Source organism: Podarcis filfolensis, assembly GCF_964270895.1.
Source record: "Podarcis filfolensis genome assembly, chromosome: 16".
NCBI lineage: Eukaryota > Metazoa > Chordata > Lepidosauria > Squamata > Lacertidae > Podarcis > Podarcis filfolensis.
This window is the reverse complement of record NC_139620.1, coordinates 3716299-3740145: the sequence shown is the minus strand read 5'-3', so window position 1 is coordinate 3740145 and position 23847 is coordinate 3716299. Positions and strand designations below refer to the sequence as shown.

The following is a 23847-nucleotide window of genomic DNA, read 5'->3' as shown; positions in this document are numbered from 1 at the left end:
GCAGGAGGCCCCATTAGCTTAAGTGGTGCTTCAGGTTAAGAACAGTTTCAGGTTAAGTACGGACCTCCGGAACGAATTAAGTACTTAACCCGAGGTACCACTGTAGATAGATAGATAGATATGATTTACGGATCTTGGACCAATCACTGTCTCTCAGCCTTACTTACCACACTGGGTTGTTGTGAGGGTCAGTAACAGAGTGAAATAAATTTAAAAACAAATTTTAAAAACAGATAAATGAGCTGCCGTTTACCTGGTTTACATTTCTGAGTGGGAAGGAAACTTAATGTACATGTTGCAATTAAATATGCATACATAGCTTTACATCAAGAAAAGAAATTAAAGCCAGGTTTTGCTCACCCAGTATTTTATTCCCGGAATTCACAAACCATTTCCTGTCAATAGAAAATTTTGGAGGTAGCTTTTTCATTCTGGAGGAGGAGCACTAAAAACTCAACGTCCCATTGGGGGCTTTTGTTAATATCAGTTTATTTACAAATGTACAAGTTATGCCCAGGAGAGTCAGCAAGCACTAGGTCAGGTGGGTTCATCTGGGTCCCCCAAAGCAAGCGGCATGTTTTTGTGAACCCCTCACCCCCCCAAAAAAACCCCCACTTCTTTCTCTTGTTTTGGGCCATCCAGCTGAAAAATACATTCCATTCCAAAACTGTGTCTCCTCATTCTTTCCCCCAGGTATGCTTATTGAAAGCGAGTAGCCGGCAGCTCAAAAAACCACCGGCGATTCGTTTAGCGAGCAAAAGTTTCTAGCCATTTCAGCCTCTTATAAGAATTAAACAAAAATTGGTGTTAAATAGGAATGACCTCAGCAGCAAGCCGGAAACAGATCGTCGACCCAAAGCTTTCCTGAACAGAACTTTAGGTTGAATGCTTGGTTGCAGCTTTGCACTCTGTACGTGCTCAGAGACACTGGGCTGCATTCAATGTCAGTCCTGCGCAGAGTTAGACCCTGCAGCACCCAGAATCTGTCTCCTTTTCAGGTGCAGAACAAAACTCTCGTAAGTTTCATTTCCTTTTAACCTCTTTAAAGAAATGTTATTAATTTTTGATGTATTACGGTATTTTAATATTTTGTTGGAAGCCGCCCAGAGTGGCTGCGGAAGCCCAGCCAGATGGGCAGAGTATAAATAAATTATTATTATTATTATTATTAGGGGAATGTTTAAGAAGCAGGAGGGTCTTAGCGACAGAGAGGGAAGGAAGGAGGCGCCTGTGAGTGTGTGTGTGCTTGTCAGCATTTGACACATTAAAAAAATAAAAATAAAACACTGTCGTAAGGTGCTAAGTAATCCAGCCAGCTTCACGTCTTGTTAGCTCCGGGAACTGACCCTGGCTTGCTCGAGCCTGGAAGAGATGGAGGAAAAGGGAACAGAAAGGGCTGTCAGACATTCAAATATTAAACTGAACAAGGCTGCAAATGCATTGTGCACACTGCCAAAACGCCACACACATTTAAAGCATTTCCAAGTTTCCCTGAAAGCATCCCAACAGAAAGGCCCCCCTTTGTCCTGATCCGTGTGCAGAGCTCCTCTTGCATTCTTATGGAACCTCCAGGTCCAGAGGCAATCTACCTTGATTCCTAGTCCTTAGAGGCCTCTGGCCACAGGACGCTGGACTAGGTGGGCCTCCAGCGCTTCTTACGCTCTTTTATCCCCTCGGTGCTCACCCACCCAAGTTTGCTTTTAGGCATGATGGTGGTGCCACCACCTGCTGAAGGAACAAGCTGCCCCCTCTTTCCACTGCCTCCTCGGGGACCCAGGTGGGGACGGACGGAGTGGGAGGACCAGGTACTCACCGGTGGACGCAGTCCGGGATGTGGACCTGCTCCAAAGGGATCAGGTGGCCCAGTTCCTCCAGGCTGTCCACAAACTGCACCTTCCGGCTGAACTTGGAGCTGGAGAAAGAGAGGGTGCAAGAAAGAGAAGCTAAAGGGGCAGGCAGGGGCAGGAGCGAGGCAGCAGTAAATCACACTGAGCAAGCCGGAGTTAACTCTTGATTAGCAAAACAGGATTGGCACAGGAGTGTCAGGCCTAGGGAGTGTGATGGCCTGGGACTCGGACTCGGAACCAGAGAAGTCTCAGTCCACACAAGATCCTTTGCCTCAGGCATCATCTGAACCAAGTCTGGGGCCTGATCCTGAAGAGCCCCAGTCTGCATAGGTTCCCCTGCAACAAGCACCAGCTGGGCCGAGTCAGGGGCCTGAGCCTGCCCTGGCTCCAGATGCGGGGATGACCTCGTTGCCTCCAGCTGGGCCATCACTTACAGCTGCTCCACTACCGGTTGGGTCAGGGGAGGCTGAGGCGGCCTCTGGGTCTAGTAACCCACCGACGTCTCCCGAGCTGCAGAGACTGAGTTCTGAGAGAAGGAGAGACCTGAGTACTCGCAGGAGGAGTGCTCGCCTTTGGGTGAGACAGGGAGGTGAGTCACCGGGGGATCAGGACCGGCCGTTACCCCGACAGAGATAAAAGGCTGCTGGACCCTGCCCCAGGTTGCGGGAGCAACATTGCTATATGCCAGATCCTGTACCTGTCCTTGCCTGGGTCCTGCCTTGGCCCTGTCGGACCGACTCCCAGTGGAACCTGCAGGTTCTGGACCAGTCCTGGACCGCGTTTCACGGGTTACCCCTGGGCCCAGCACAGGGAGCACAGCAACTTGTCTCCGGCAGGTCTTGCCGGAGCAGTTGCTGAGACTGAAGGTGCCTGCCTTGCCACAGCTGCCTAAATCCCCTCCTCTCCAGAATCTTCCCAAAGCAATCTGAGACTACGCCGGCATGTCTGCCTTTACTCCTCTTTCTGCATGCGTCTCCTAGTCCTGGGAGACCAGGAGAGAGGGGAGCTTGTCGCAGCCAGAGAGAGAGACACCCGTGATTCTTCACCAGCCAGACTCACCTCTGCTTCTTGGCCTCTCTCCTCTCCTGCCTCTGATTCTGGACTGCTCTCTGCCACAGATTCTCCCCGCTCACTAAGCCCTGTTGCCTCTTCAGCTTCCAACACCTCCCCTTCCCCATCTTCTCCCTCTGACCACCCATCGCCGTCCCACCACCAATCCCTGGGCTCTGAGCCTTCTTCCCTTGGGGGGTTTCCCACCTCATTCCTTCCACCATTCCTCTTCATCCATCCAGCCCATGGCGGATGGATATGTGAGAGGAATTAGCAAGACCGGCCTGGTCAAGAGGCAGAGTGGAGCAGCAGCCAAATGTCTATTCATTGTTTATTTTCATTTTTTACACTCAAGCAATACATAAATTCCAGGAAATCAGTCCGTAAGCCTCACTAATTTAGGTCCATTGATTTTAATGGGTCTACTTGGTTGGCTGCGGTCTACAGACCCGTCACCGGGGAAAATTCCTACATAAGAACCCATCTCCCTCATGGGGTGAAACCCACCGTGCCAATATCATATTCCTTCTGCTCCACAATCCACTTTCAAAAGTCTTCCACAGACTTTTGAAAGGGCGATTTATTTTTGTGAGGAGGGGGAGAGTTTGTTGTTATGTCTGTTGTTATCTGCTATAGTTTACAAATCAGATAACATCTTCTTTCCTGCTCAGAGAGGAGGCAATTTGATTCACGCTTCAAAGACCAGATACACATTCCCAGAATTCTACAGTTTTAACTCTCCCACAATGCTTTTCTCCTGTGTGAACCAAAGTTTTAACAAAGATTTCCCAATATCACTACATATGGTTTGGGTTTTTTTGGTTTTTTAATTATTATTATTATTCTATAAACTGCCCTATGATCCTCAGATGAAGAGTGGGATATAAATGTGATAAATATAAATAAATAAATAAATTGGGGGGGGGATGTTAGTTCATGGGTTCCATTTCACACCCACACACCCACACACCCACAAAAGGACAATTTCCAACAACCCGAAGTCTGGTATTACCATATGGGAACCAGCAAACAGATTATTTGGTTAAATTGATAAAGATACACTAGGAGAATTAGATGTAACCTGTTCCCTTTTCCCCAATTGTCGGATGCCAGAATGGGGTGGTGCGGTGGTGCGGTGGTGAGATTTAGTAGATTTAAATGCAGTAAATAATAAAATGATAATAACTGGCCAACCTACCTGATAAAAGGTCTGAACACCGCCATCAACGCTTTGATGTACCAAGTGGGATGGGCAATAATCAACGTCTTCAGGTTCTTCCGGAGCCTGTCGCAAAAAAAGCCAAAGGAACTTAAGGCACTGTTAAACTGGTGGAACTCCCCGCCACAAGATTATCTGCAAATTGGCAAATGAACTTAATTTCCTTTTGGCTAGCCTCTGGTGTGAAAACATGTGTCGTTGTTTAAAAAAAAGAAACAGTGCTCAGTTGGTTAGACCGTGGTGCTGATAACACCAAGGTTGCAGGATTGAGCCCTTTGTGGGACCAGCTGCATAGTTCTGCTTGCAGGGGGTTGGGCTAGATGACCCTCAAGGTCCCTTCCAACTCTATGATTCCATGAAGGAAAGAAACGAAAAGATTTCATTTTCCGAAAACAACAGTCTGTTTTTGCTTTTCTAAAACATCATATCGGTGTTTCGGAAATAATCCATAATTTTCTTACACAGTCCTAGTAGCCCTTTCAAAATAAACAATGAAACACCAGCACACTGTATTTCAAAGCTGTGGTAGACAAATAAGAAGAAGAAAAAAATGGACCTGAATGAAACTTAAAAGTGACCAAGTCTGTTTAAGAATTTCTGCAGCAGGAAAGAGAAATGTGTTTCCATTATTTGCACCGGCCTATAAGTACAGTATCCCATGGACTGCAAGAAGATCAAACCTCTCCATTCTGAAGGAAATCAGCCCTGAGTGCTCACCGGAAGGACAGATCCTGAAGCTGAGGCTCCAAGACTTTGGCCACCTCATGAGAAGAGAAGACTCCTTGGAAAAGACCCTGATGTTGGGAAAGATGGAGGGCACAAGGAGAAGGGGACGACAGAGGACGAGATGGTTGGATGGTGTTCTTGAAGCTACCAGCATGAGTTTGACCAAACTGTGGGAGGCAGTGGAAGACAGAAGTGCCTGGCGTGCTCTGGTCCATGGGGTCACGAAGAGTCGGACATGACTAAACGACTAAACAACAACAATAAGCACAGTGGATGTTTGGGTTGCGAACGTGATCCGTGCGGGATGCATGTTCCCAACCCGCAGCAACATGTCTGCGCCCGTGTGGGTTGCAATTTGGTGCTTCTGCACATGCATACCTGCCGAAACCCAGAAGTAACCCGGAAGTAGGCCCTCGGAAGGCAGGATAGAGGGCAATTTGGCCCCCAATCGGGAAAAGATTCCCGTAGCAGAGCAGATCCGCCATCCAGCGCAGCGAAAGGAGGCAATAAATTTTGCGCCAGGAAAGCCCAGCTGGCATTTGGGGAAAGTCCCAGATAGTTATCTGAACTATTTATTGTTTGGACTTGTAGTAAAGTCAGCAGGTGGGGAAAGTGGACTTGAAAAGCAGGTTTTGCAAGAAGATGTCATGGAGATCTGGGCGGCAATTTTGCTTCAGCCGAAAGTTCAGGATCAATCTTGCCCAGCCGTGACCTTCGGCGAGAAGAAACCATCTAGGAAGACCGGCTCGTTGTGAGACTATTGCTCAGAGTTCTGGAGCGTAAATTCACGTCCAAATCTGAAGAAAGAAGTGCTGAGAACTTGGGAATGTTTTCACGCAGGACGGGGCTGGGGAACCTTAGAATCATAAAACTCATTTTATATATACAGTCACACCTCGGGTTACAGATGCTTCAGGTTGCGCTTTTTCGGGTTATGGACGCACCGAAACCTGGAACGGGTTACTTCCGGGTTTCAGCGCTCGTGCATACGCAGAAACACTAAATTGCACTTTGCGCATGCACAGAAGACCAAATCGCAACCCGCGTGTGTTCAGACACAGCGCTGCGGGTTGCGAACGTGCCTCCCGCACGGATCACGTTCGCAACCCGAGCGTCCACTGTATAATGAGTTTTAAAAATATTTAGAACAACTTCTTCTTTAAAAACCTGAAGCCTTCCTTTTAGAAATTCTAGGTGCCAAAATCCTAAGGGAACAGAAATGACTGTTTATGTATGTGACTACAGCTGCGCGGATGTTATAGGCACAGAGATTGAAAGAAGATAAAGTCTCTAGCAGAGAAGAATATCAGATCGAGGATGGATTATGGATTATGCCGAAACTGCAAAAATGACTGGGAGAATCAGAAATCAGGAAGACCAAACTTTTAATAAGGAATGGGGGGAATTTATAATTTATCTTAAAAACCAATGTAAACAGTTAAAATCGTTAGTAGGATTGGAATAACACTTGCAGTTTAATGGTGAATTTTTGGGCACAAGGGAGAGGTAAAAGATCTGGATTATTATAAAAGATTATTATAAAAGATGCAGGTGGAAATGATTAACCAAAGGACCCACAAAAGGGAGGAAAGAAGTTCAGGATACTCTTCGGAATCTTGTTTCTATGTTGTATGTTGGATATATAACTGTAAAACCTTAATCTGAAAAACCAAATAAATAAATTATATATATATAACCCCCTGCAATGTCAGCCAGAACTGCTTTAGTTGCAATCTTTTTCTTTCTAGAATGTAGTTTTAAAATGTATTCATTTCCCCCCATAAAATTTATACACCGTTTGCTTATGAAAAGCAAAACCCCTACAAATAGAATAGAATAAAATAAATAAAATAAAAACAACTCTTTTAAAAGTTCAGAAGATCAGCAATGAACTAAAACAGGTCGAAACACACACCCACATTCTACATGTCCGGACAGGTTTCGCCTAAACAAAAATGTTTTTAGCAAGCGCCGAAAAGAGTACAGTGAAGGCACCTGCCTGGCGTCAAGAGGCGGGGAGTTCCAAAGTGGAACATTCCCAAAGTGGGACGGGATTCATATGGCACCTTGAGCAGTGTTTTCGCTTTGCTTTTAGACGTTGTATCTGTTTGCTGCCCTGAACTCCTTGAAGAGGGTGTTGTATTATTATTATTATTATTATTATTATTATTATTAATAATAATAGGCTCCCAGTACGTTTCCGAGCACAATTCAAAGTGTGGGTGCTGACCTTTAAAGCCCTAAACGGCCTCGGTCCAGTAGACCTGAAGGAGCTTCTCCACCCCCATCATTCAGCCCAGACGCTGAGTTCAAGTGCCAAGGGCCTTCTGGCGGTTCCCTCCCTGTGAGAAGTGAGGTTACAGGGAACCAGGCAGAGGGCCTTCTCGGTGGTGGCACCCGCCCTGTGGAACGCCCTCCCACCAGATGTCAAAGAGAAAAACAACTACCAGACTTTTAGAACACGTCTGAAGGCAGCCCTGTTTAGGGAAGCTTTTAATGTCTGACGCTGTATTGTTTTTAATATTCGGTTGGAAGCCACCCAAATTATTAATAGGTAAAGGTAAAGGACCCCTGGACCGTTAAGTCAAGTCAAAGGCAACTATGGGATTGCGGTGCTCATCTCGCTTTCAGGCCGAGGGAGCTGGCGTTTGTCCGCAGACAGCTTTCCGGGTCATGGGGCCAGCAGGACTATACCGCTATGGGTGCATGGAGAACCGTGATAAGTGCCAGAGCGCACGGAAACGCCATTTACCTTCCCGCCGGAGCGGTACCTATTTCTCTACTTGCGCTGGTGTGCTTTCGAACTGCTAGGTTGGCAGGAGCTGGGACAGCAACAGGAGCTCACCCCGTCACGGGGATTCGAACCGCTGACCTTCCAATTGGGAAGCCCTAGGCTCAGTGGTTTAGACCACAGCGTCACCCATGTCCCTATTATTATTATTATTATTATTATTATTATTATTATTATTTCTAGTCCTGCTCCTTGGAGCTACAGAGCTCAAGCCTGCTCTGTCTGGGGCAAGAGGACTTGCTGATCAACCCAGCCAGGCTGATTTTTTATTCTCTTAGTAATATTTGGAGTTGTTTGGAACACAGATCCTTTTAAAAACACACAGGGTCTGTCAGGAGTAAGCGTGGACCAAATAGTATGGGAAACAGCCCTACTAGAAAAATTAACCAATAAACTGAAACTGACATAGGGACAAATATAAGAAGACACCTTCACCCAGGTATAGGTAAAGGTAAAGGGACCCCTGACCATTAGGTCCAGTCGTGACAGACTCTGGGGTTGCGGCGCTCATCTCGCTTTACTGGCCGAGGGAGCCCGATGTACAGCTTCCGGGTCATGTGGCCAGCATGACTAAGCCGCTTCTGGCGAACCAGAGCAGCACATGGAAACACCGTTTATCTTCCCGCCGGAGCGGTACCTATTTATCTACTTGCACTTTGACGTGCTTTCGAACTGCTAGGTTGGCAGGAGCTGGGACCTAGCAATGGGAGCTCACCCCATCGCGGGCGGGGATTCGAACCGCCGACCTGATCGGCAAGCCCTAGGCTCTATGGTTTAACCCACAGCGCCACCTGCGTCACCCCGGTATGGCTCCCTTTCATCACATACACAGCCCAACAAGACAATGACAGAAACCCACCAACAGTATATGAATCAATATGGCTAACCTGATCCAAAACACCCACCCACCCCACTCACACACGAAAACAAAGACCACCAAAAAACAACCACAAATGAACAACCACATCTTGGCCAACTCCAACCTCTCTCACCACCAAAGGAACACAAGCGAACGGCAAAGAATCTGCACAAGCAACGCTGACACCAAACCCTACATATGGTAAGTAAAATAGAAACATCGCCACCCAACACACCCCATAGCTGTCAACTTTCAGATTTGAAAATAAGGGATCAGCAGCCTCACCTGTCCTGGGGACAGTCTACGGGATATCTAACAATCCGGGATAGCAGCGGAAAATGGCGCTGGAATAAGGGAATTTCCCGCAAAAAAAGGGAAGGTTGACAGCTATGCCACACCCCCACCCATCTTCCCCCCCCCCCACCTCTTTCCCCCTTTTCTTCCTAATGTCTCAACAAATGAAACTGATTTGTAAAAATGTTACATGGGGGGGAGGGGAAATACGAGAGAGACATTGCACACACTTTTGTAAATCAAGAAAATCTTTAATAAAAAGAAAAAAGGGGGGGACGCAGGCTCAGAGCCAATGCTGCTCACCGTCTGTCGATGGTTTGGTAACACTGCTTGATCCAGGAAAAGGAGGGCACCTGGCTGCGGGGGGTGGCTCCACTCAGACACACCAGGATGTAATTTTCGGCGACCATCAGCTCCAGAGTCCCAGTGATGTACCTGGGGTTTGATGCAGGACAGGGACGTCAGAGCCGGTTTCAAAAGTGCAATAGAGACATCGGATAATAGATCGGTCATAATATAGACATGGAAGCATGGGAGAGATTGTGGAATATGGGTATAAAATTTACAGCTCCCTCGGCCAGTAAAGCGAGATGAGCGCCGCAACCCCAGAGTCGTTTGCCACTGGACTTACCATATTTTTCGCAACATAAGACGCACTTTTTTCCTCCTAAAAAGTAAGGGGAAATGTCTGGGCGTCTTATGGAGCGAATGTGTGGTCGATTGCTGGCTCCCTTTCTGCCCCCTTGCCCAGGCCTCCATTGTTGAATGTTCTGCAGACGGAGGCTGTTTGTTTCCCCAGCGACATGGGACTGGCTGATTAGATTATCTGTCTGGAAACTGTAGAAACGGCTGCCTTTCCTTTCCTAAAGAAGCTGCAGAACTGTGAGTTGAACCCCATAAAAACAGGATTTTTTCCCCTTTGCAAAGTAAGCTCAACAACTTTGAGTGAATCCTCAAAAAAAGGGGTTTCCCCCTTTGTAAAAAAAGCTGCACAATTTTGAGCTGATTATCAAAAAAAACAAGGCTTTTCCCCTTTGCAAAAGAAGCTGCACAACTTTGAGCTGATCCCCCAAAAACTGGGCTTTCCCCCTTTCCTCCTCTAAAAACTAGGTGCGTCTTATGGTCAGGTGCATCTTATGGAGCGAAAAATATGGTAACTGTCAGGAGTCCTTTACGTTTGCCTTTTATGGTTTAAGAGAAAATTACTGTATATGAAAATGATATAACACCGAGAAAATTGGGGAAAATGTCTAAATCGAAATCAAAAAAGTGTTGGAAATGTAAAGAGAAAGAAGGTTCCTTTTATCATATGTGGTGGTCTTGTAGTAAGGTTACTGGGAAATGATATACAGTATATTATAATGAATTGAAAAGGATGTTTCAAATAACGTTTGTTTAAAAAAAACAAACCAACCCAGAAGCTTTTCTTTTAGGAATTATAGGGACAGAACTACCCAAATTGCATAGAAATTTATTCATGTCTGCTGCTACAGCGACAAGAATGTTACTTGCCCAAAAATGGAAAGAGGAAAGGAAGAATGGATACAAAAACTTATGGAATATGCAGAAATGGCAAAACTTACCGGAAGAATAAGAAATCAAGATAACAAACTATATATATATATATAAAAGAATGGAAATGGTCTATTGAATGTTTACAGATAAATTGTAAACAGATCAAAACACTGGCAGGATTATTGTAATAACCTGCAGTTTCATAAGATTATATAAACAAACGAGCAAACTGAATGAATTTGGATATGCAGAAGAGATTAAAAAATAAATTTAAGAAACGGCAGAAAGGGGGGAAAGAAAGTCAAGCAGTGAAATGTTGAAATGTTTGTAAAATTAATGAAATGTATAAATTTGGAAAGTATAAATAAACATGTTTTAAAAAATGCATTTAACGGAGAATTGTAGCATCCCCAGCAGTCGGCTCCCCTGGCTTAAGCCCTCTTTCCTTCTCAGTTTCGAGGGACCAGGTGGCTCTCACCTGAAGAGATTCTCCATGACGTACGGATAATCTGGGATGGAGCTGTCAGGTAAGTAGCACGAGGCAAACATGATGATGGCGTTCAGGCCTTCTCCAAAGTAGCCTGGGAGGAAATAAGGGGAGAGGTCAGTTGAGAATCCTTTGGGAGGAAGGGGTCACCGGTCACACTTTGATTTGTGTCTGTCACACGGTGAAGGACAGGTTGGATAATAAATAATAAATAATAATAATAATAATAATTTATTTATACCCCGTCCATCTGTCTGGGTTTCCCCAGCCACTCTGGGCGGCTTCCAACAAAGATTAAAGATACATCAAATTGTCACACGTCAGAGAGCCTGGAGTCAAGAAGCCAAGGGTCCGAGGGTCAAGAAGCAAGGAGTCAAGAAGCCGAGGTCCAAGGATCAGGAAGCAAGAAGCCAAACGCAGCAAGGCAGGAAGTGTGTTGCTGTGGCAAAGAGCCGAAGGGAAATGGTGACCTTATATCCCTTCCCGGCTCTTGCCACCAGATGCTGTGTGTTACCAATCGGCCTCACCTGTGCGGCCGCGCCTTGCCTCTCGAGAACAAACTTAGGAAGGCCCCAGTCCTGCGAAGCCCTACTAGTCACAGGGCCTGGCTCCTGCACACACTCCTGATACTAGCATTATTCCTTACCTCCGTGAGAGATGACTTTCTTGTAGGGCTCGACGGCACCCAGGTCCACTTTCTGCTCCCGCTCGTCCGTCAGGAAAATCCGCCACTTGCGCCCGTCTTGGCCCTTGATGTCCACCACGCGGCCGCTGCAAAACTTCTCGGGCAAGTTGCCCTCCACCCTCCGGGCTCTGGGGAGATCATCTGTGCACATCGGACAGGGCAGCCAGGGTGGGGGGGCGGGGAGGACCGAATTTGGGTCAATGTCAGGCAAAGGATCTGGAAACGCCCGAGCAGAAGCTGGACAGCTTCTTGGGACAGCATTTCCCAAACATCGCAGCGGGTTGGGCTAGATGACTGCTGGGGTCCCATCCAACTTACTGTTCTAGGATTCTATGAGCCTATTTTCTCTTTTCCCCCTCTCCTAGACTCCTCGGGGCGCAGTGGATCCCACAAACAAATCTCTTTCCGTTCTGGCAGACCACCCATTCCCACGCAGAGCCCACCTCCCTGGGGTGTCGTCCGCCTTGGGAGAACCTCGAACCCAGGCCCCTCACCTTCCCATTCGAACTCGTGCCCGTTCTCAGAGCCTTCCTGGAGCTCGCTGTCGGACGGGGTCTCCAGCTCGTCCACGTTAATGTCCAAACTGCCTTCCGGCGTGGCTTCCAGCCCCTCTCCAGATTTCACCGAGCTGAGATCCGGGGCTGGGAGTCTTTTCTTCATGAGCCGTCGACCGCACAGCTCTAGGGTGTTGGGGGCGACTGGTGTGGGGCAGAGGAGGAGAAGGAGGGGGCGAATCAGAGGTCAGAGGCCGGACGCTTGCTTGGCATGCAGAAAGACATTGATTCAATGATTCGATACCGAATCATTGAATTGCCGCTGTAGATAAGACTGTAAACACATTTATATACATATTGTTCCTTCAGTCGAAACGGAGCCCCTGCTTCCGTCACTCCCTCCCAGCTCTGCGTTAGCAATGATATCAAAATATATCAAAATACATCTTCCAGTCACAGGGACAATCTAATTCTAAATACCAGCGACGGCGTTGAACAAAATGTTGAAATATACATTTATTAAGAAACCAGAGGCCTTTCTTCTTGGAATAACAGGTTTGGAATTGCCCAAGAAAGATGTCAAACTGTTTTTGTATGCCACAACTTCAGCTAGAATTTTGTTAGCTAAAAAGTGGAAAGCAGAAGGGCTGAAAGAAAAATATGAAGAATGTGAATCAAATAGCCTTTTAGGATAGCATCCTGTTATATCTCTCTGTGGCCAACCAGGTGCCTTCAGTAGCCCACATTTATTAAGTAACCAGAAGCCTTTTTACTTGGTATAGTGGGGGGTGAAATCCCCCAAAAGGATGTAACTTTTTTTCTGTATGCCACAACAGCTGCGAGAATATTACTAGCAAAGAATTGGAAGAAACAAGATTTACCAACTATCAAATAATGGCAGATGAAGATGATGGACTATATGGAACTTGCCGAACTGACCGGGAGACTCTGAGACCAGAGAGAAGAGACGGTGGAAGAAGATTGGAAGAAGTTTAAAGAATATCTGATAAAATATGTTAATATTTAAATCTTAGAATTGCTTTGGAAGTGGATATAGGCTGTAGGGTTAGTGTATTTTAAAACAGTATTATTTGTAAGTGATAAAATGTGAAGATTTTTATGGTAAGCGTGATTTAAAAAATGGTTAGAAATTATGATATATGTAAAATGCTAAAGATGAGGTAAAATGAAAATCAGATAGGGGGGACTTGGGAAAGCCCACCTAACAATAAAAAAAAAATTGGGAGGGGGGGAGGAAGCCCACAGGCAAGTTATGAAAGCTACTCTCTTTGCCTGTTTTCCGAGATAGACTTCCTCTGCATATGGAAGCTCCACCAGACACCAGACTAAACATCAGGAAGAACTTTCTGATGGGAGGAGCCATTCAACAGTGGAACGCGGACTGTCCTTCATGGTGGGCTTTTAAGCAGAGGTCGGATGGCCGCCTGAAAGTTAAGATTTCTGCATTGCAGGAGGGTGGACTAGATGGGCCTTGGAGTGCCCTTCCAGCTCTTATGATTCTGTGATTTAGGCCCATGGACAGGTCAAACGGAGGCTAGAGAGGGGCCACCACATGCCAGAAGGAAGACACACACCCCCTGCTACTCCTGCAAAGCCAAGCAGCCACCTGTTGGGTCTCTTACCTGGGCTCATTTCCGAACTGGATTCTTCCAGATCCTCCTCAGAGATCTCCTCTGGAAGAGGCCTGCAAGGCAGAAAAGAGAAGGGTATACAGGGGTACCTTGGGTTAAGTACAGTGGTACTTTGGGTTAAGTACCGTATTTTTTGCTCTATAAGACTCACTTTTTTCCCTCCTAAAAAGTAAGGGGAAATGTGTGCGCGTCTTATGGAGCGAATGCAGGCTGCGCAGCTATCGCAGAAGCCAGAACAGCAAGAGGGATTACTGCTTTCACTGCGCAGCAATCCTTCTTGCTGTTCTGGCTTCTGAGATTCAGAATATTTTTTTTCTTGTTTTCCTCCTCCAAAAACTAGGTGCGTCTTGTGGTCCGGTGCGTCTTATAGAGTGAAAAATACAGTACTTAATTCATTCCGGAGGTCTGTTCTTAACCTGAAACTGTTCTTAACCTGAAGTACCACTTTAGCTAATGGGGCCTCCTGCTGCCGCTGCACTGCCGGAGCACCATTTCTGTTCTCATCCTGAAGCAAAGTTCTTAACCTGAGGTACTATTTCTGGGTTAGCGGAGTCTGTAACCTGAAGCGTCTGTAACCTGAAGCGTATGTAACCCGAGGTACCACTGTATTCACAAAGTATGAAATGTGGTGACACTAATAATAATGCAACGAAACCTGTTGCTGTGCCTGTGAATACTTTCTTTATCCTGAGCAAACCGTTTTGTATGACTGGCTTTTCGGACTAATGAAGCGTGTAGCAAAACCTGTAACATATCCGGAGAACAGGTCTCCTTTTGTCCACTTGCGTTATTCTCACCAGGGCAGTGGCTTTGATTTGCCTTCCTGTGATTGATCCATGTACAGTGGTACCTCAGGATGCGAATGGGATCCGTTCCGGAGCCCCGTTTGCATCCCGAACGGAACGTAAGATGCGACGGCGCATCTGCGGGTCGCGTTTGCTGCTTCCGCACATGCCCGTGACGTCATTTTGAGCGTCTGCACATGCGCGAGTGGCGAAACCCGGAAGTAACGTGCTCCGTTACTTCTGGGTTGCCGCGGAGCACAACTCGAATGCGCTCAGCCTGAAGCACGTTCAGCTCAAGGTATGACTGTACACGGCTTTGCGTTTCCAACTCAAGACCCATTGAAGAACATCTCATCCAGTTCAATCTTTGAAAAACAGCTTTGAAAAACTTTTTTCATATTCTCCAGTGTGCTACCCTTGCCATTGTGGCGGCACGGGGTTCCTGTTCTGTGATTGGACTTACGCTACTTGTTGAACGGTTCATTTATCCAGTCTGTATAACGTTTATTGCACATGTAACTTGTTAAGACACAATTGTACATTTATCCACGCCATGTTTACAGTATCTCCAGGCTTTGTTTTGCACATGGCATCTTGGTATGTTTGTTGCTTGAATGGTTGCAAGTCTGTCTCTATTCTAGCTATTATTCTAGTAAATTGGATTTTATACTTATAAGTCAGTTTGTGGTGTTGTTGTTTTGTTGCATTAGAAAAGAGAAGTGGCCTCTAAGATAGACTGCTCTTGGGCATGGAGGCTCCGTTCCTCCATCTCCTCCCCGGGACACCCGCCATCACCTGCGTTACCCCGGCACACGGCTTACCGAGGGAATTCATCGTCCTGCCATTCCTCCTTCAGTTCCATGTCCTTGATGTTCACGGCCTCATCGGTGGTGTCTCCCCGTTCGGGAGAAAGAGGTTCTGCGGCTTCCTTCTTAAACCTGTGACACAGAGAGAGAGAGATTGGTCGACAGCCTAGTCCTACAGACGTCTCCGCAGAATTTCGTCTTGGTGCTGAGTTCCAAAGAAGCTTGGTCAAAATTGAGTGGGGATGGCTGTGACCTTTCGCACCCAGAACCCTTCTGTCCAAGGATGTCTGAGCTTGTCGGGATGTGTGTGTAAAGGGGAGGGTGTGTGTGTGTGTGTGTGTGTGTGTGTGTGTGTGTGTGTGTGAATGAGAGAGAGAGAGAGAGAGAGAGAGAGAGAGAGAGAGAGAGAGAGAGAGACTTATGTGGGTTGGTGTTTAGATGGATGTGACTATTCATTATGAATATTATTTACAGTCAAACCTTGGTTGTCAAATGTAATCTGTTCCAGAAGCCCGTTCGGCTTCCAAAATGTTCGACAACCAAGGTGCGGCTTCCAATTGGTTGCAGGAGCTTTCAAAAACCAGAATGCTTACTTCCGGGTTTTTGGCATTTGGGAGCCGAAACGTTCCAAAATGGAGGCGTTAGGGATCCGAAGTATGATTCTCACAAGGGCTAGAAGGCCCTTGGTGCTGGACCTCAGTGTCTGGGCAGAATGATGGGGGTGGAGACTCTCCTTCAGGTATACTGGGCCGAGGCCGTTTAGGGCTTTAAAGGTCAGCACCAACACTTTGAATTGTCCTCGGAAAAGTACTGGGAGCCAATGTAGGTCTTTCAAGACCGGTGTTATGTGGTCTCGGCGGCTGCTCCCAGTCACCAGTCTAGCTGCCGCATTCTGGATTAATTGCAGTTTCCGGGTCACCTTCAAAGGTAGACCCACGTAGAGCGCATTGCAGTAGTCCAAGCGAGAGATAACCAGAGCATGTGTCACTCTGGCAAGACAGTCCGCAGGCAGGTAGGGTCTCATCCTGCGTACCAGATGGAGCTGATAAACAGCTGCCCTGGACACAGAATTGACCTGCGCCTCCACGGACAGCTGTGAGTCCAGAATGACTCCTAAGCTGCGCACCTGGTCCTTCAGGGGCACAGTTACCCCATTCAGGACCAGGGAGTCCTCCACACCTGCCCGCCTCCTGTCCCCCCAAAACAGTACTTCTGTCTTGTCAGGATTCAACCTCAATCTGTTAGCCGCCATCCGTCCTCCAACCGCCTCCAGACACTCACACAGGACCTTCACCGCCTTCACTGGTTCTGATTTGAAAGAATTATCCCATCCCAAACAACACACCACTGAAATCACTGCCTATTCATGTGCAACACTGCCGGATTTACATATAAGCTAAACAAGCTATACCTTAGGGCCCCACCCTCTTGGGGCCCCCAAACAATTTAAAGGGGGGGACTGGATGTACATTTCCAAAATATAAGATAAAAAACAAATAAAATAAAACCTGCATACAGCAACCGTGTTTTGTGTTGTGTAGGCTCCTAAGCCTACACAATCCCGGACGAGCCCAAACCCTTTAGACTCTTGAGAGTCCCATGGACTGCAAGAAGATCCAACCTCTCCATTCTTAAGGAAATCAGCCTGAGTGCTCACTGGAAGGACAGATCCTGAAGCTGAGGCTCCAAGACTTTGGCCACCTCATGAGAAGAGAAGACTCCCTGGAAAAGACCCTGATGTTGGGAAAGATGGAGGGCACAAGGAGAAGGGGACGACAGAGGACGAGATGGTGGGACAGTGTTCTCGAAGGGACCAGCATGAGTTTGACCAAACTGCGGGAGGCAGTGGAAGACAGGAGGGCCTGTTATGCTCTGGTCCAGGGGGTCATGAAGAGTCGGACACAACTAAATGACTAAACAACAACAGGCTCCTAAGATGTAAGTCATGGGCCCCGTCTGCTCCCTAAAATATCACTGCTTTGCTCCTTTCTATATATAGGATGCCTACATTCTGCATGGACTGGTTGCAGGGCAACACGTGCAAATGGATTTAGATACCTATTAGCACCATCAGTTACCATATAGCATATATCCAACACAAAAACCAGCAGCAATTTGTTGTTGACAAAGGACAGCTAGACATATAAAGGGCCCCATTACCTTCAGTAGCTTAGGGACGCATCACACCTAAATCTGGCCTGACCTCCACAGGTTCACCCTCTTTCCTCCCTCTGTCGTCAAATTTTGGGCTCTAGCGCCAAGAAGACCTGCTCTCGGGTGCAAAAGCAGATGCAGCTTCTCCCCCTGTCAACAACCTCTGCCTCTGTTTCCCTCCCCTTCCTGCATCGTACCACTCATTGTAAGCTCCTCGGGGCAGAGACCAGCCTCCTCATTCTCTGCAAACGCAGCCGCCGTGCAACACCAGAAATGTTATTTGAAACGACAACAGTGATAATTAATGTCAATAATAGTTGGTGATGCGTTAGAACGAAGCCTAAGCCGTCAGGAATTACCTTCCAAATGAATTTGGCCTCCAGGAACTACCGGTTGCCCAACTGAGTAGCTCAGGAGGTTAAGAACTGGGAGGAGAGAAAGTTTGCTCCAGGTAATCCCCAAAGGTTTCTCATGCTAACTATTCACCGCAGGGCTGGTTTTGCAGCCGGGCGCCACACCCAGGAGGAGGAGAGGCTGTTTGCTCCCGTAGCAACCGGGCCGATGGATCGGCGCTCTCTGCACAAACTATGCAAAAAACCAGCTCTGCGATGAGAGGCGGATCCTGGCACGGCGTTTGAGTTATCGAGCGCAAGGTGAACCTGAAAGGACAAGCAGCCCTGCTGGATTGGGGCCAAGAGGCCTAGCCAATCAGGAATCCTGTTTCCCACGCTGGCCAGTCAAACGCCCGGCCTTCGATTGAATCGCCTGTTCCCAGCGCCAGGCGATTCAGAAAGGTAGACTGCTCCTGAGAATGGAAGCTCCGTTCCACTAGCAAGGCTTTGCCGCTGACCTCTTGGTTTTAGAATCGTAGAATCGTGGAGCTGGAAGGGGCCACAAGGTTCATCTAAATCCAGCCCCCTGTAATGCATGAATCTTCGGCCCGACTCGTGGCCTTGAGGTTCAGAGTCTCATGCTCTCATGCTATCCTAGCATTTGATAGACAGGTTTCAAAATTTATTTTGTTGTTAAGGATGCAGTCCCTCGACGAAACTGCCCAGAAGGAAGAAACCCTTCAGACAAGGAGGGGAAACTTGTGGAACTCCAGGCCACAAGATGTGGGTGGCGACTTGCGACTTATACAGTTCCACAAGGGGATGAGAGAAATTCACTGACCAGCTGCTAGTCATGAGATGTCTTAAATGGAGATTCCAGATTCAGGAGCAGTCTACCACACGTTCAGGACAGGGGAAAGTCTCTCCTTGTAACTTTCTGAGAGGTGCCTGGCTGTCTGCTTGTAGGCTAGATGGGAGTCTTACTCGGCCACAAAGACATTTGTACATGGAATCGTCGAGTTAGAAGGGACCCTGGGGTCATCTAGACCAACCCTGTCGCGATGCAGGCTAAAACTAGATCATACATGACAGGTGGCCATCCATCCTCTTCTTTAAAACCTCCAAAAAAGACTCCTCTCATGGGAGTCTGTTCCACTGTTCCTCTTACAGTCAGAAAATTCTTCAGTCGGAATCTCCTTCCTTGTAACTTGAAGCCATGGGTTCGAGTCCTGCCCTCGGGAGAAAACCACTTTGCTCCATCGACCATGTGACAGCCCTTAAGATATCTGAAAATGGCGGCAAGGGATATGCTGGCCCCAAACTGGAAATTACAAGAAGTTCCTACCATTGCGGAGGGGCAGGCGAAAATGATGAAAAATGCGGAGTTAGCCAAACTGACCAGGCAGGATTTAGGATCAGGACAATCAGAGATTCCAGGAAAGCTGGAGTAAATTTATTGTGCGTTTAAAGGATAATTGTAAGAATTTAAAAAAGACTGGCAGGACTGAAGTAACTCCTACAATGTATAAGATAGATATGAGGTTAAAAATCAAAATACACGACGGGAGAGAATAAGGGATACCTGCTGAAGGGAAGGAGGGAAGTCGCAAGCTCAGCAGAGCTAAAAGTGCACATGTGGTTTAATGTATTGTAAAACGACTGTGTAAAGAAAACAATAAAAAATTATCTCTTGTGGGGGCGCAATTAGTGTCAGCGCCGTCCGATAAGAGTTTGGGTGTAATCTTCGACACCTCCCTTTCCATGGAGGCGCAGATTGCAGCTATAACAAAGGCGGCATTTTTCCATCTCCGCCAAGCTAAGCAGTTGGCTCCTTACCTCTCTCGCCCTGACCTAGCCACTGTGATTCACGTGACGGTCACTTCCAGGCTTGATTATTGTAACTCACTCTACGTGGGGCTGCCCTTGAGACTGACCCAGAAACTCCAGCGGGTGCAGAATGCTTACGGGGTCCTCACCGCGGGATCACTTTCACCCAGTGCTATACCAACTGCACTGGCTCCCAGTGGAGTACAGGGTCAGGTTTAAGGTGCTGGTTTTAACCTTTAAAGCCCTATAGGGCTTAGGACCCTCGTACCTACGGGACCCCCTCTCCTGGTATGTCCCACAGAGGACCTTACGGTCTTCAAACAAAAACATCTTGGAGGTCCCGGGCCACAGGGAGGTTAGGCTGGCCTCAACCAGAGCCAGGGCTTTTTCGGTACTGGCCCCGATCTGGTGGAATGCTCTGTCCCAAGAGACCAGGGCCCTGCGGGACTTGTCATCTTTCTGCAGGGCCTGCAAGACAGAGCTGTTCCACCAGGCCTTTGGCCAAGGCACAGCCTGACCCTCTCCTTCTGTAATCCTCATAGCACTCTAGCCCAATAGTTGCCATCAATTTGATTCTGAATTGATTTTAGAATGAATTGATTTTAGAGTGTTGTGTTATTTTTACTGTTGTTAGCCACTCTAAGCCCGGCTTCGGCTGGGGAGGGCAGGATATAAATAAAATTTTATTTTTATTATTGATTTTTTAAAAAAAAGATATCTGAAAATGGCAATTGCACCTCCTTTCTCAGTCTCCTCTTTCCCACACCTGACTCCTTCAACCGTTCCTCACCAGGCTAGTTTCTTCCTGGTTCACCAGGGGAGTGCACTGAACGAAAGTGAGCCTGACTGTGGTGGCTGCAAAACACCTCATTCCAGATCAGTGATCCATGTCTCGCTGAGCCTCCCAGACATGAATCACGCTCCCCTCCTCCTCCTCCTCCTCCTCCTCTCCGGACGAGTCAAACAGGTCCTAACACATCTGTACACTGAAAAGGCAGATATTTCTTTGGCTGACGTCGTATCCCAGAAACAGCAGCGGCCAGAGAGACAAAATGTGGTTTATTTTGCAGAGGGAGTGTTGTGTCTGTCGTAGAACAATGGAATCGAAGAGTTCCTCGCCAGACCTCTCTACAGAAAACATGAAATCGTCAAGGACGAGAGTGTCCCTGAGCATGTGTGGTGTGTTATTTATTTCTGTGCTCCTTTACGGCAGATGAGGCCAGAGTCAAGAGTAGATAGACATACAGGCCCTGCTCACAAACAGATACCATTCACATACATAGAATCAGAATTGTAGAGTCGTAAGGGACCCCAGAGGGACGCGGGTGGCGCTGTGGGTTAAACCACAGAGCCTAGGGCTTGCTGATCAGAAGGTCGGCGGTTCGAATCCCCGTGACGGGGTGAGCTCCCGTTGCTCAGTCCCGGCTCCTGCCAACCTAGCAGTTCGAAAGCACGTCAAAGTGCAAGTAGATAAATAGGTACCACTCCAGTGGGAAGGTAAACGATGTTTCCGTGCACTGCTCTGGTTCGCCAGAAGCAGCTTAGTCCTGCTGGCCACATGACCCGGAAGCTGTACGCCGGCTCCCTCGGCCAGTAAAGCATGGTGAGCGCCGCAACCCCAGAGTCGTCCGTGACTGGCAGGGGTCCCTTTATCTTTACCTTTAAGGGACCCCAGGGGGTCATCCAGTCCAACCCCCAGCAATGTAGGCATCTCAACTACAGCATCCATGACAGCCACCCAACCTCTGCTTAAAAACCTCCAAGGAAGGAGAGCCCACAACCTTCCAAAGGAGCCCATTCCACTATCTAACAGCTCTTGCTGCCAGAAAGTTCTTCCTGATGTTGAGTCGGAATCTCCTTTCTTGTGACTTGAAGCCATGGGTTCGAGTCCTCCCCTCCGGAACAGGAGACAGCCTTTCAGATATTTCCATGGGACAGCCTTTCAGATATTTGATGATGGCTCTCATATCTCCTCTTTTCCAGGCTAGACATACCCAGCTCCTTCAACCATTCCTCATCAGGCTTGGTTTCCAGACCCTTGATCATCTTGGTCACCCTCCTCTGCACATGTTCCAGCTTGTCAGCATCCTTCTTAAATTGTGGCACCCAGAACCGGACACAGCATTCCAGGTGTGGTCTGACCAAGGCAAAATAGAGTGAGACTATTGCTTCCCTTGATCTGGAAACTAGACTTCTGTTGATGCAGCCTAGAATAGCATTAGCCTTTTTTGCTGCTGCATCACATGGTTGAGTTTGCGGTCTGCTAAAACCACATCACAGCAAAAAGGGAGTCTCATGACACCTGAAAGACTCACCATTGTATTATGGAAGGGGCGGAGAACCTTCTTCAGGCCTGAGGGCTGCAGTCCCTTTTGAGGAACCTCCCAGAGGCCAAATGTCAGTCGTGGGCTGTGCCTGAGGCAACAGTGGGCGGAGCACTGGAAGTGAATTTTACTTTAGTATACAGTCATACCTCAGGTTAAATATGCTTCGGGATGAATATTTTCGGGTTGAGCTCCGTGGCGACCCGGGTTTTGCCATTCGCGCATGCGCAGAGGCTCAAAATGGCGTCACGCGCATGCACAGAAGCGGCGAATTGCGACCCGCGCACACGCAGACGTGCAAACACGGGTTGCGTTCGCTTCAGAATGCGAACGGGGCTCCGGAACAGATCCCGTTCGCATCCAGAGGTACCATAATAATCTAATTTCTACACAACAATAATTAAAAGCTCAGAAAGTTGAAATGGAAATAGGCCCAAAACAGAACTCGCATCAACTTTCCAAACATCTGGGTAGGCTTCTCTAAACAGCAATGTTTTTAGTAGGGCTGGGCGATATATCGATATATCATCCAAAACCAGTTTGAAGTTCATATTGTGATATCGGTTTCATAATTTTTTACCTGGCAATATATTGCGAATCGTGATGTGTGCCTCCTATGCAAAAATGGGGGGAAACCAGATTATCGCCCAGCCCTGGTTTTTAGCAGGCCCCCAAAAGACTACAGTGAAGACACTTGATATCAGTAGGCAGGGAGTTCCACAGTTGACACTCTAAACAATCAAATCTTGCAAATGCAGAACAGGTATGGAGCAGAGCCAGCTCCACCGATCGAATTGGCCCAGGGGGCGTTTATGGGCTAAGGCAATTTTGTAGGTAAACCGGTCCCAATTTGTTAAGGGCTTTGTATATTAATAGTGACACCTTTGAACTTGGTTCTCTCCCCATTTCATCCTCACAAAACAAACCAAGAGGTCGGTTAGGCTGAGAAGCCGCAAGGTGACCCAAGCACACCCCACGTCCTTCATGGCCGAGCAAGGATTCGAACTCTGGTCTCCCAGACTGACTCTCTGTCGACACTACGATGTGGGTGTTGGCCCCTAAGACACTTTGGACGGGTCCCAAATGTCGGGTGTGGAACGTTTTATATTCACAGCATCCCAAATTCTGCAGAGCCAGGATTTCGCATGGTGATTAACCCCGTAAGGTGTGGAGCACGAAACAGGGACGGAGGACTCCTTCCTGTAACCCGCAGAGCAGTGTATTATTATTTTTCCTTTGGCAGGTTCTTGAAGCCTTCTTTTCTCTGTCGCGGTTATAAAGCACCCTGAGATCTTGCGACAAAGGACGGTATATATATAAATCCAGTAAATAATAATAATAAATAAATAAATAGAATAATACAGGCTTATTTTGAACCTGCCTTGGGAATGTCTCCAAGATCCCCTGAGATTTGGAAACTGAACAGGAAAGGGCATAAAAACATAGGAAGCCAGTTTTTACCTGGTCAGAGCCACTTAGCTCACTTAGCCCACTACACGGACCGGCAGCATCTCTCCCGGGGGCATTCCCAAATCTACCTGGAACCTTCTGCATGCAGGGCAGGTTCCCTTGCCCACTGAGTGACGCCCCCTTCCCTTAAAAACAATGCCAAGCTTTCAGCCATGGAGGTATTGAGGAAATGACTGTTTCAATACTGGCACAGGAGGGTCGAAGTCAGTATCGCCCACACTGGCCAGCAGCAACCCCCCAGGATTTTGGACAGGAGTTTTTTTCGCCTAGCCCTACCTGGAAATGCCAGAAATTAGACCAGGAGCCTTCTGCACTCAGAGCAGCCTCTCTGCCTCTGAGACCCCCTTGCGAATCACCTTTCGGACTCACCTTTCGGAAGGCAGAGCTGCCTCATCGCCAACGTAAGAGCCCATCCGGCCCCACCGCAAGGACTAATTCAGGCCTCGCCTGCTCCTAATAGGAGGTCAAAGACACAAAACAGCAACTCTGGGGTGTTCCAAGATGCCGGCGTACAGCCTGGACTCATCCCA

At 47.6% G+C, this 23847-nt stretch overlaps 1 protein-coding gene across 2 annotated transcripts; it reads right to left on the bottom strand.

Annotated features, from left to right (window-relative positions):
- Nucleotides 1-350: 350 nt before the first annotated feature.
- BNIPL (BCL2 interacting protein like) lies at nt 351-23847 on the bottom strand. 2 transcript variants are annotated; one of them, XM_083591454.1, is made up of 10 exons: nt 23687-23847; nt 15226-15342; nt 13611-13672; nt 11968-12171; nt 11435-11614; nt 10780-10882; nt 9090-9221; nt 4096-4182; nt 1814-1912; nt 351-1362 (listed from the first exon to the last, which is right to left on the bottom strand). In XM_083591454.1, exons 1-10 carry the CDS (start codon nt 23728-23730, stop codon nt 1329-1331), a joined length of 1062 nt encoding a protein of 353 aa, XP_083447580.1. In that variant the 5' UTR covers nt 23731-23847; the 3' UTR covers nt 351-1328. The 2 variants fall into 2 exon arrangements, with proteins under 2 accessions (XP_083447580.1, XP_083447581.1); XM_083591455.1 differs by lacking the exon at nt 23687-23847 and adding an exon at nt 17724-17868.